Consider the following 12,511-nt stretch of genomic DNA (forward strand, 5'->3'; position numbering starts at 1 on the left):
CACTGGGCCCTACACTCGTTATACAACAGATTATCCTTGTTTTTTATTTTGTCTCTAAAGTAATTTGCTTTTTGAAGATGTTTATTACGTACATATTACCAAACTCATGAGAAGAATGGTTCAATGATTGTGTTTAGGCTAGATATTAACTATAGGGAAAATTCCCAAAATAGCCCATTTATATAATTTGGTTCCAAGTTTGTCCCCCAAAATTCAAGTTTTTAACTTTGTCCCTTTGGTATCTCGTCGTCGGCGTCATGTTAGCGAACACCGACGATGTGTTAACATAACATAGGGTTGACAATGCGTTATGTTGCTAACATAGGGTAGCAGCGATGCATTAATGTTTAAAGCAGGGGTTCCACGATGTGTTAGTTGATAACGGATCGCTGCGACACTATGTTAGCAACATAAACGCATCGTCGGCGACTTGTTGACATAACATAGGTTGACGATGCGTTTATGTTGCTAACACAGAGTAGCAGCGATGCGTTATCAACTAACGCATCGTGGAACCCCTGCTTTAAACATTAACACATCGTTGCTACCATATGTTAGCAACATAACGCATTGTCAACCCTATGTTATGTTAACACATCGTCGGTGTTCGCTAACATGTCGCCGGCGACGAGATACCAAAGGGAAAAATTTGGAAACTTAAATTATATGGGACAGACTTGGAATCACATTATATAAATGAGCCATTTTGGGGATTTTCACTAGGGTTATACTGACAAGCGAAATTGAGTTATCAGTTATAACTAAACGGGTATGCCAAAGTTTGGTTAAAAAAATGCTTCTCTAAATCAACTACTAACTTTTATTATTTTGTAATATCTTATATATGTTTGGTAAGACGTAATGAATGGACCAGTGAATGAAACGTGTGAGGGAATGGAATGAATCATCACCTTTCCATTACCTAGTTTGGTTACCATGTGAGAACTTGTGTTGTTTGATAGCAATAAAAATATGAAGAAATGGAACACAAATGTGGTGGTGGTGCCACTGACGGGAGGTGGTGAACCGTGGTGGTTGGTGTTGGTGGTACTACTCTCTATACAAAGCATTAAAACCTCAAAACCGATACTATGATTTTGCTATGTTTATTACTATAACGTTAAAAATCCGTTAAGAAAATAGTTAATAACTCATTAGGGCCTAAGGGTCTTTTTTTTTCTCGCCTTGTGTACATCACTTGAATCCTTGGGTGCGGCTCTGATAGTAAGTATGGGGTTTGAACGCGACTATCGTGATTATTGTTGAAACTTAAAATAGCTTCATAAAAGCTCCTTCAAAATGTTTTAGCCTTTTAGGTACCCGAGTATAAATTTCAAGATGATCTAAAAAAACTTTTACATAAAGCCCATTATCAGCCCAACAAGTCCATAACTGAAGTCTGAAAAGAAGACATATATCAAAACGCGCCCACGTATGTCCTTGTAAGTTGTAAGTTGTAACATTTTCTAAAAACAAACCGTTATGTGGAACCGTGAGTGCTTGAAGTTGGTAAACTTCTTTGTAATGAAAAGAAGAAAACAAGAGAATCCAAACCACTTGTTAAAACATATTGGAATTCAAATCAAAATCAATTATTCGATAACATATTTTCCTTTAGAACAATAGATTCGCGATTACAATTGAATGTCAACATCAACTTTCCTTGTCGTTTTTAGCCTAATAGAACGCGCATAACATGTTTAAAATGATTTCTGATATGAATTAAGAACAACCCTTAGAGGGGATCAGGCTTCAAGAAGAAAGATTAGAGAAAAGCTAGAGTTTGGGGAAATTTTCTGATGATTTTCATTATGCAAGAACTGAAATAAATATGCAGAGAACGAGAGACATGACCTCCACGTTCCTTATTATGCAGATATGCATGCACCACTAAACCTAGAAAAATGCAAAACTAATTCAAACGTGGGTCATGGACTAATTCCACAACTGAAACAGCAACAATTAAATATCTTCAAATAGTGGGCCTAATCCTTGAGCTTGGCATGCTTCTTAAGGTTCCTTTTGGGCCTGACATTAAGACCAGTCATTTGTTGGGTTGTATCAACTGCCTAACCCTTATAAACAAGCTCTTCCTCGAGCTGAAAATCTGGAAATCGAGCTTGCATATCAGAGTGAAGTTCCCAAGTTGCTTATGCGAGATCCTGACCTTCCCAAGCTATGAGCACTTGAAGTTTTCCGGATATCCAGCGATGGTCCAGCACATGTTTTGGAGTTAACTTCACATGGCTAGACTTAGTTACTTCAAGAATAGGAATGAACACGGGTGTTCCACGGGCTTCACGTAATAATGACACATGGTACCCTGCGGTTAAATCAAGTTTTGAAAAAACTGATGCACCTTGAAGTTCATCCACAGTGGGTATCGGATATCGATCTTTGATCGTGATGGCATTCAAAGCTCGGTAGCCAACTCAAAAGCGCCATGACCCGTCTTTCTTCCGAACCAAGAGAACGGGTGAGGAATAAGGGCTCTAACTGGGTTTAATGATGCCATCTTTGAGCATCTCAGAGTTCAAGTTGGTCATAATCTGTTTCTGGTATTGCGGGTAACGATATGGTCGAACGTTAACGGGTTTAGCCATTGGTAATGTTGGAATTTGGTGGTCTTGGGTGCGATGTGGAGGTAATTGATATGGTGTTTGGAAAATGTGGTGATAGCTTTGAAGTAGATGATAAATATTAGGTTCATGGTTGTAGCAGAGATAGGTGGTGTTGAATGAGCTTCAAATTGAAAAGTTAATGTGTGCAGGGAGGCAATACTCTTGTTATAGATAGAGTAGGGAAGTTAAAGTGGATGGGGATATTGGACTGGTGGCCCACTTGGAATGTTAATTAGGGAATTGCAAAATCTGCTAGAATAGGGCCCAAAGTGTGTAACCAAGCAAGCCCTTGAAAGTAGTACCTTGGAGAGCCAATTGCACCTCTAGACATACCCCTTCACAGAGAAGATTATCCCCACTTCCAACCACGACAGAAAATGGTTTGATTTTCTGTTCTGAAAGTTTGAGGTGAGAGACCACACGTGGCTGAATAATATTATGCGTGCTTCCAGTGTCAATTAGCACTTGAACCGGTTGATTTTGAACATAGCCAGTAACCCGAAGAGCTGAGGTGAAGAGACACCATAATAAGCAGCAAAAGATAGTGCAAAAAACTGATTGGTTGTCTGCGGTTCCGAGGCTTCAGTTTGTTTTGGTAAATCAGAGGTGTCATCTTCGTAATCTACCACCGGGAGAAACTGATGGGGGATTGCATTTGTGGCCCCGAAAGTACTTTTCGGGGCTCCTAAAACACAGCCCATTATTGCGGCGTTGTTGCAAGGCTTCGGGAGATAATCGGGTGAATGGGAGGTTTGATTTGGGGGTGGGTAAGAGTGGTGTTGGGCTAGTTTTAGGGTTAGCGGAGGTGGAGATCATGGCTGGGGTGGTGGAGGCAGGTGTGGAAGAGAAGCTTTTGGAGGTATAGGATTTTGGGGTAAAGGATGGGTGTTTGGCTAAATGGAGTTTATCTTCAATCAGTTTGGAGAGGCCATATGCCTGGTGCAAAGTGGTTAGTTTGTGGAGAGCAAGTTCAGATTGAATATTAGGTGTGAGACCCGAAATGTAACAGTTGAGTAGAGCGTCTTTCGGTAACCCGACTACAAAGTTGCAAAGCCGTTCAAATTCGGTTTGGTAGGCGGCGACGGTGGTGGTTTGTTTTAACTTGAAAAGAGCAGCTTGATGGTTAGCATAGGTGGAAGGTCCAAAACGTAATTCAAGTTCATGAGAGAACTCCGACCGGGTGCCGAGGAGCTCGTTGTTATCAAGATATTTGTACCAGCTTAAGGCTTCGTCGGTATAATAAAATTATGCCAAATAAACGCGCTCGGTTTCGGGGATTTTGTAGTACTTGAAAACGTTGTTGGCTTGAAAGATCCAGTCTAAAGGATTGGATCCATCGAAGAAAGTAAGGACAATTTTTGGTTGACGGGGATGGTTTAGGTCGTTGGGGCCGAAGGATCCGAATGAAAGGTTTTTGTTAATGTTTTTCACTTTGTCCAGAGCAAGAGAAGACAACAATTTGTTAGAAAGCTCAATTTGTTGCTGGTGTGCGGTTTGGAGGGACTAAATCTGGGCGTCGGAGCGGGCATTGGATTGGTCAAGTTTGTCGTAGAGAGCCTCGAAAGCATCATCCGCAGGGGTGGGATCTTTGTGGGGAGGCATAGGAATCGAATCGATGAAAGCACCAAATTGGTATGAATTAAGAACAACCCTTAGAGGGGGTCGGGCTCCAAGAAGAAAGATTAGAGAAAAGCTAGAGTTTGGGGCAATTTTCTGATGATTTTCATTATGCAAGAACTGAAATAAATATGCAGAGAATGAGAGACATGACCTCCACGTTCTTTATTATGCAGATATGCATGCACCACTAAAACTAGAAAAAAAATGCAAAACTAATTCAAACGTGGGTCATGGACTAATTCCACAACTGAAACAACAACAATTAAATATCTTCAAATAGTGGGCCTAATCCTTGAGCTTGGCCGGCTTCTTAAGGTTCCTTTTGGGCCTGACATTAAGACCCGTCATTTGTTGGGTTGTATGAATTCCTATGGCCAAGTCCAGTGGCAGATCTAGAATCCAATGTTAGTGGTAACGTTTAAAATTTTTTTTAACCGTATTTCATATAATGTAAACTAAAAATAAATAGAAACACGATGATAAATAAATTTAAACACATGGACTTCATATTCTCTATTCGGTTTTTAAAAGCTTTAAATCGAGTCATTACATCCTCTTATTTTACTTTATCAAGAGTTTCTTTTTCGACTACACAAATTAAAGAGTTGTTCAAATACTCATTACCGATTCGATTGTGCAAATCCGTCTTGATAAGCTTCATTTTAGAAAAAACATCTTTCAACGGTTGCGATTGCAACAGGTAAAACCAACGCTAGCTTCAGTATACGATAAGCCAAAGGAAAAGAGACATGTTTTCCAGTTTCCACCATTACATGAGTAAGGTCACACATTCCACTCAATTTTGCAAATTTGCCATCTTCATTTAAAGTGTGAGAAATACACCCTATTTCTTCGTTACTAAATTCATTCGGATACATATTAGAAAATGTCACTATCTTCGATATGTCAAACATAGATTATGAAACACAAGAATTTAAACCGGACATATTTTTTATCAAACTAGTTGAGACATCACTAAATCTAATTCCAAGTTCTTGAATTTGCATATCTGAAACGTTATTAAAAACTTCAACCTCAAAATGAAGTCGATTAGTAATGAGATTTTTTCAGTTTCGTTGATTACCATAACTTTCTATCATATCTAACATCTTAATCTTGTTTTTTTTTTCACAAAAAGATTTCACCCTAGCCAATATCTTGTCAAACCCGTTTTGTCTTATTCAATGCTCGCTTTGTCCCGCTTATCAGCTTAGACGCTTCTAACAAGTGTTGATTTTTTTTGAAGATGTTTTAATAGAGCATTTGTGAGACCTAAAATATCGTCCAACAAGTGTATATATATTATTATAAGTGTAATATATATTATTTTAAGGGTTAACGAGTTTTATTAGTTTCGGCTTTACACCTTTGTTTGGGCTTTAGTTGGGTTGATTTTTTGAATTAGTTGGGCTTAAAACACATAGGGGTAAAGTTATTATTTTTCAGGGGTAACGAAACACAAAAACCGACCTAAATTTTTTTACACTACCGACGAGAAGTTGAAGGGTAGCGGAGGCTACTCCTCGTATAAAGGTACATCCGCCACTGGCCAAGTCTCCCATTCCTAGCTTTTATTAACTCGTCATGAGACGAGTATAGTTAAAAATCCAGTTTAGCCTACAACAAATCAATTTATATCTAACCAACAAAATCAATAATATATGTATGTATTTTGTTCTAGTAATGCACGCTTGGTGATCTTCCACGACTGTTATTATTATCCAACACGATTTCAAATAAATCCCCATCAGAAGACTCATCATAATCCGACATTTCTCTGTTAATACTGCCAAAATATTGCTCACTTCTCTTTGTTGACTGGTCTAACCAGTGTGCGTCTATTCTTCCCATTGAGAAAAGCTCTCTGCTATCTTCAAATCCTATGATCGGAGAACTTGCAGATTGGCCAATAAAACAAGGATTGGGTGTCCTATGCAAATTAGCTTGCGTGTATTTAAAGACACTTTGTCCAAAATTTACAACTACTGTTACGCTACCATTTGCTGCGAGTATTGGATAAAGAGGTGTTTTAAATTCTTCTGTCGTGCAATGGACTTCACGTACAAGTTTGCCATCTACGGTGAAGTAAACTTTCTTTTGGCATGGGCTGTACCCACAACCAATCACCTTCTCTACTCTTCCCCATTCGTCGAATTCCAGCTCATTTGTCAGTTGAACTCCTACAAATCAATAAATAAATAAATAAAACATTATAACCTACAACCATGAGTGTTATATCATTAATCTAAGAACAATTCAAACTCAAGATTGAAGTTAATTTTTATACGTATTGAGTCTAGTAAGCAACTGGTTCAAATAAGAACGATTTAAAGAGGCATAACCAAACTATCGTTCCCGGTCCTACCAGCAAGTCTGGTTCTATCCAAGATTGAACACTGAAACACTAATTTGAGGACTCGACACAAGGACTAAAAAAACCCATAGTCACGGGAAACGTGAAAGTACCAACGATCTTCGTTCCGGATCGTCCGTACCGGAATCGGGTACAGAGTCGTACCAATCGCTTCGGAAACGCGTTCGTTCGTTAATTGTCATCGTTCCCGATTTCAATCATATAGTTTTTTTTGCTGATCAATCGTGTTCGATTCGCGTTCCCAATTTGATCAGTTCGCGTTCCATATTGATTTCAATCGATGATTCGATGGAATTCCAATACGTGGCTGGTGACTGAAAACACCGGTATTGACGCAGCTTTTTTCTATTGTTTGCTACGTAATCTGGGTATTTGGAAAATTTGCATTTTCCATCCTCTAAGTTAGTTTTTTTTTATTAAAATTTAACCTTAACTTTGTAGATATTGTAGATAGATGTTATTTACATATTAAACCATAAATAAAACTTATTTTAAGTTAAGTTATGTTAGAAACTTGAGAAAATTATTAAAAAAATCTATATTAAATTGTTATTTATACGATACGATGCACAAAACTATATGGTACACCGTACCGCGTATCGAATTGGCATTCCAAACAAACCTACCCCCTCTCGTGCATTTTAAAAAAGTACGAACCGCGTACCGGAACACACCGCGATCCATGTGACTATGAAAAAACCTTAACGTTAACAAGAATATCGTGGGCCTTTTCATAAACTAATAAGACGTTCCTCTATGGGCACCCTCGGGGGCTGCCTTGGGGCGCCGAGGGCACGAAACACCGTCGGGAGGGGGCGCAGAAGGTGGGGGTTCACAACGATGGGCGCCAATGGGCTCCATCTCTCACACACACATACATATATATGTGTGTCTATATATATATATATATAATAGGGGCGTCAATGGGCTTTAAACCACATCGGGACATTATTGGTTGGGGCTTCGATGCCCCAGTTGCTTATGTGACGCTGACGTGGCACTGTTGAGTAGCTTCGATGCCCCTCACCATAAGCATAGAAAATAGTCTAAGTACAAAATATTCAATGGTGGGTCACATGTGTCCTGGGATGGGTGGAGTTCCTGTAGTTGCGTTTTGTCATTTTACGTTTCGTGTTAGATTCTATAATTCTAAATCTACAACAACCATTTTGTTGTCTTCCATCTTAATAAAAGTTATTTAATTACAAAGTAAATAGGAAATCCTATTAACCAAACCATTACCAAAACAAGTGAAAACCCAACTAAAATAATTGAATCCGTTAGAAACCAGTGGCTCTGTTATGATTGTTCTATAGCATATTTTTATGGTTTAGTTATACATGCATGTCGAAATAAACAAATTAAGTAATTAACTAAACCTACATCAACCCATGACATATCCGTCTCGTGTCCTCTGGTTGTGAGTTCAAATTGAATTTTACCGTTAAGAAAAAAAAATAAAAATCATTTAACAATATTTCTTTCTGTAAAAGAAGAAAAAGCTTTAGCAATATTTTTTATTATAATAAAGCTGCCCCTTACATATTTTTAAATTAATATTGTGGGTATAGTGCTACAGTACACAAACTATTTTATAAGGATCCTGTTAACGTAAAAGAAAAATATGTAAGGCCATTTGTCTTTTCAAAGAATGAGCCAAATAAACAGATGGTGCACTTTGACTTTGAAAAAATCAACATACCTTCTAGATAAACCGAGCCGTCGGATTTGAACCCAATCGATCCCGGATAGCTTCCCGGAATCTTCACCGGCATCCACCCACCTCCGGCCAACCCCACCGTCAACTCTTCCATATTGCCAAAAACACCCCTCGTATTATTACCACTTGTCACATGAACCAATGACTCCGATGAGCTCTTTTCCTTGTTATTCTCTCGAATTAATTTAATTTTCTCACCTTCCCTATTTACCCTCGCGGTTACGTTATTAACTCCGTCGGACATAATAGTAATTTCGAAATAAGCTACTTGTGGAAACGGCGTCGTATTCAAAGCCGGACCCGGTAACGGCAACGCGGATTTAATAACGGCAACCGGTTTTTTCAAACCGGAATTGAACCGGATCTTTTGAATAAAGTCGGCGGATCCTTCACAAACCTCGTACCCAATTTCAACCGTGTCGATATTATTAGTGTTCGTGAAAGCGAACCGTGACCATCCGTTTTCCACTGCGTCCGTGACAAGAGACGGGTTGTCCGACCAGTTAAAGAGACCTTTTCGGAGAACATAGAAGTTTGCTCGTCGTTTGTTGCTGTTGAACATGTTTTGTTGTTGTTGGTGGAGTTTGGAGATTCCATTTTGTAAAGATGTTGCACGTGGGACTGGTGGTGGGGTTTTTGAACGGTGGCGGAAATAGGATCGGGTGACGAAGAAGATGAGGAGGAGGAGGAATATTCCGACGGAGGCTGCCACCATGGCGATTAGTGCTTTATGGTCCATAGAGGTGGTTAGTGGATATTCCGGTGGTCGTTGGGATTATTAGAAATAAAAGGGACGTGGACGGACTAGTTCAAAGAAAAGGAGCATTGAATGAAGAAATCTAATCCAATGATACTAAAAATAATAAGGATGATATGGTAATCTCATATTTATTCTAGCTCTAATCTTTTTTCTTATTCATTCTATTTATTCATGGGGTATGAAGCAAAATTATATTGATAAATGAGTTGTAATTTCCTTTCTAATTCTTTAATTTATCATCTCTTTCATCTCAACTATTCATTGGTCATGGGTCAAAATAATTTTGACAAATGGGTTATAATTTCATTTCCAATTCTCTAATTTCTCAACTTAGTTATCCTACATATCCATTGTCATGAGACAAAACAGTTTTGAGAAATAGGTTATAATTTCTCTTTTAATTATCTAATCTCTCATCTTATTTATCATAGTTATCCACGGGTAATAGTCAAAAGAATTTCTACAAATGTTGTATATAAAAAATCAAATTAGTAAATTTCAGATTTTATACTTTTTATTGTTTATAGTATATATTTTAGACAAAATGGCATAAGACGTCCTTTATGTTTGCAGGATTTTTCAATTGACGTCCTTTAGCAAACTTAATAACAGAAAACATCCTTTATATTTGAAAACTCTATCACGTTTTGTCCTTTAACCCTAACTCAGTTAAGTATTTTCGTTAAATTTGGTCATGTACAATGCACATGAGGGTATATTTGTAAATTTATAAATAGATTTAGTAACTAAAAAATAAAACAAAACACAAATATATATATACATACATATATATATATATATGTAAAAGGCTCTCTCTCTCTCTCTATATCTTTCTTTCTGTGTTTAAACAACCACCATTCACCTCCACCAGAGAGGTGGAGACCAGTTAATCGCTGCCGCCGCCGCCACACCAAATCAACCACCACACTTCTTAACCCATTGTTATTCCGGCCACGTCATCTACATCATCATCACCACCACGGCCAGTTTTCCGACAAGGGGATCAATGACTAAAACGATTGATTAGCGTCTAATTTCTCAGATCTAATATTGTGTATCATCTAATTTCTCAGATCTAATCTTGATTCTTCTAATTTCTGGAGGTGCGGTGGTGGCGGCCGGTTTTCCTAGATGCAGTTGTGGGTCTTGTGTGGAGGTGCGGTTGTAGCGACTGGTAGCAGAGGTGGGTGACGGTCGTGATAGGTTGGTTGGTGACGGTGGTTTTGGATGAGAGAGAGAGAGAGATAGATAGATAGATAGAGAGAAAGAGAGAGAGGAATATTGTGGAATAGTGGATAGACTTTGTCATTTTTCGCCGGAAAATGCCGACGGCAGTTCGGAGCCTGGTGTGTGAAATGAAGATGATGGTGGCTGATAGTGATGGTGTGGTGGTGGGTGCACTGGTGTGTGGTTGTGGTGTTTATGAAAGTTTGGGTAAAGATGAGGGTTAAAAAGAGAAAAATGTTTATTTACTCAAAGACCAAAATTTTAAGTCAGTTACACAAATAACCCCCGAGGGGATAAAAAGACTAAATTGCCCTCACATGAGGTGGACATGACTAGTTTTAACGAGAAAAACTAACTCTTGTTAGGGAAAAGGACGAACCATGCAAGGTTTTTTGAACACAAAGGATGTTTTCTGTTATTAAGTTTGTTAAAGGACGTCACTTGAAAAACCGTGCAAGCATAAAGGACGTCTGTTGCCATTTTGTCTGTATTTTATCTTCTTTTTACCTATAATTCTGTTAATTTCTTTTAGATAATGGATCTTTTTATTTTTTTTATTTGACAAATCTTGTGTAATACACTGGTTCAAAAGCTAGTAGAGAATATTAGAATAATGGTGGGAAATATATATATATATATATATATATATATATATATATATGTATATAGGTATTGGATCATTTCAGAAGTTTTTTTACTGCGAGAAGTGCGAGAAGTGAAGGTGTAACTCCATTAATCCCTAATTTCACTCCCTTTCTTATGTGTAGGTGCGTTGTGTAGGTGGATATGTATGTGTGTAGGTACGTATGTTTGTATATGTGTACGTATGTTGGTATATGTGTATGTATGTTTGTATGTGTGTAGGTACATAGGTTTGAATGTGGCTCGGTACATTTATATGTTTGTAGGTTGGTTTGAATGTGTAATTAAGACATAAATACAACAAACCAACATATATGTATGTAACATCATATGAAAGGGAGTGAAATTAGGGATTAACGGAGTTATACCTTCACTTCTCGCACTTCTCGCTGTAATAACACTTCTCGCAAGATCCATCACCTATATATATATATATATACACACACACACACACTAGCTTTAGATCCCGTGTAACACACGAGGATAATCTAAATAATTAAGTTACAAATAAAGCAATATTTAATTATATAGAAAATATGTGTTACATCTATGTTTGTATCATTATAAATAAATTGATTTTATTTATATCGCAAACTGTTTTTTCTAAAAAAAAGTTGAACTTAATAAAAAAAGATAATGCACGTGTAAAAACATACTCAAAAACACTCTCTCTATTTTAAATTTATTCTCAATATTATATATGTAGAATTGAAAGAATTTTGGTTCTGAACCAATTTTGAAGTATACTTCTCATTTAATAATAGTTTTGAGTTACACATTTGAGGGGCTTCTCGACTTTGTCAATTAACAAAAAAAAAATTAACAGGTTAACCCGTTTAATTATGTGAATGTTTTGTTTCACTTGAGCATAATTTTGTACAACGTGCTTCACATACAACATTATGCTCACTATTCAAGGAAAAGTCAATCTTAACACAAATGTTTCTAATTTGATAAAAGTTAAAAGCATTGATAGGCCTAGAGGTGGCATGTCGAAAGTGTTTATCATTTTTTCTTAAATTTTAATAGTCATTGGAAAAATACTAAATGTGCAAAATCCATAATCTTTTGACTATTTCCAAAAATGTCCTTAAAAATAAATTCGAAACTCAGTCACATATAAAATATAACTTTCATTGTTTTACATTTTTATGTCAAAACTTTGAACCCATAACAAATTTGACGATAAATCTATTTGCATTTTCAAATTTTTTAAAATATTCAGATTACCAATTTTTTACCCGTAACAAATTTGAGCAAAATGTAGTTAATTTGTACCAAACGATCTATTTACCAATTTTTAACCCGTAACAATCAAATTTAAGTTCCACAAAAAACCCAAAACAGTATTTGATAAAAAAAAAACAACCCAAGAAACTAAATATGATAAACTTTATTATATTTGAAAGGGATTAGTATATATTATCCTTATAATTTAACACATATATGTATAGTTTTACTAAATTAACCAAAAAAATAAATAGATAGATTTAAATCATGTATTTATAATTTATAAATTTATATGAAAATGTACAAAAAACCAATAA

At 36.8% G+C, this 12,511-nt stretch overlaps 1 protein-coding gene across 1 annotated transcript; it reads right to left on the reverse strand.

The window, feature by feature from the left end:
* Nucleotides 1-5,918: 5,918 nt before the first annotated feature.
* Nucleotides 5,919-9,168, reverse strand: LOC143608503 (uncharacterized). Its single transcript, XM_077083521.1, has 2 exons — nucleotides 8,318-9,168; nucleotides 5,919-6,421 (listed from the first exon to the last, which is right to left on the reverse strand). The coding sequence occupies exons 1-2, from the start codon at nucleotides 9,072-9,074 to the stop codon at nucleotides 5,919-5,921; spliced, it is 1,260 nt and encodes a 419-aa protein (XP_076939636.1). The 5' UTR covers nucleotides 9,075-9,168.
* Between the last annotated feature and the right edge of the window lie 3,343 nt (nucleotides 9,169-12,511).

Source organism: Bidens hawaiensis, unplaced genomic scaffold, assembly GCF_021521415.1.
Source record: "Bidens hawaiensis isolate Kalapana, Puna unplaced genomic scaffold, B.hawaiensis_p1.1 tig00419378_1, whole genome shotgun sequence".
Lineage (NCBI taxonomy): Eukaryota > Viridiplantae > Streptophyta > Magnoliopsida > Asterales > Asteraceae > Bidens > Bidens hawaiensis.

What these genes read in the sequence shown, in the direction of transcription:
- LOC143608503 (XM_077083521.1), bottom strand. Translation starts at nt 9,074, where the DNA reads ATGGACCATAAAGCACTAATCGCCATGGTGGCAGCCTCCGTCGGAATA. An exon ending in CGGCTCGGTTTATCTAGAAG is followed by an intron (nt 6,422 to 8,317) that starts GTATGTTGATTT and finishes ATTGATTTGTAG; the next exon opens with GAGTTCAACTGACAAATGAG.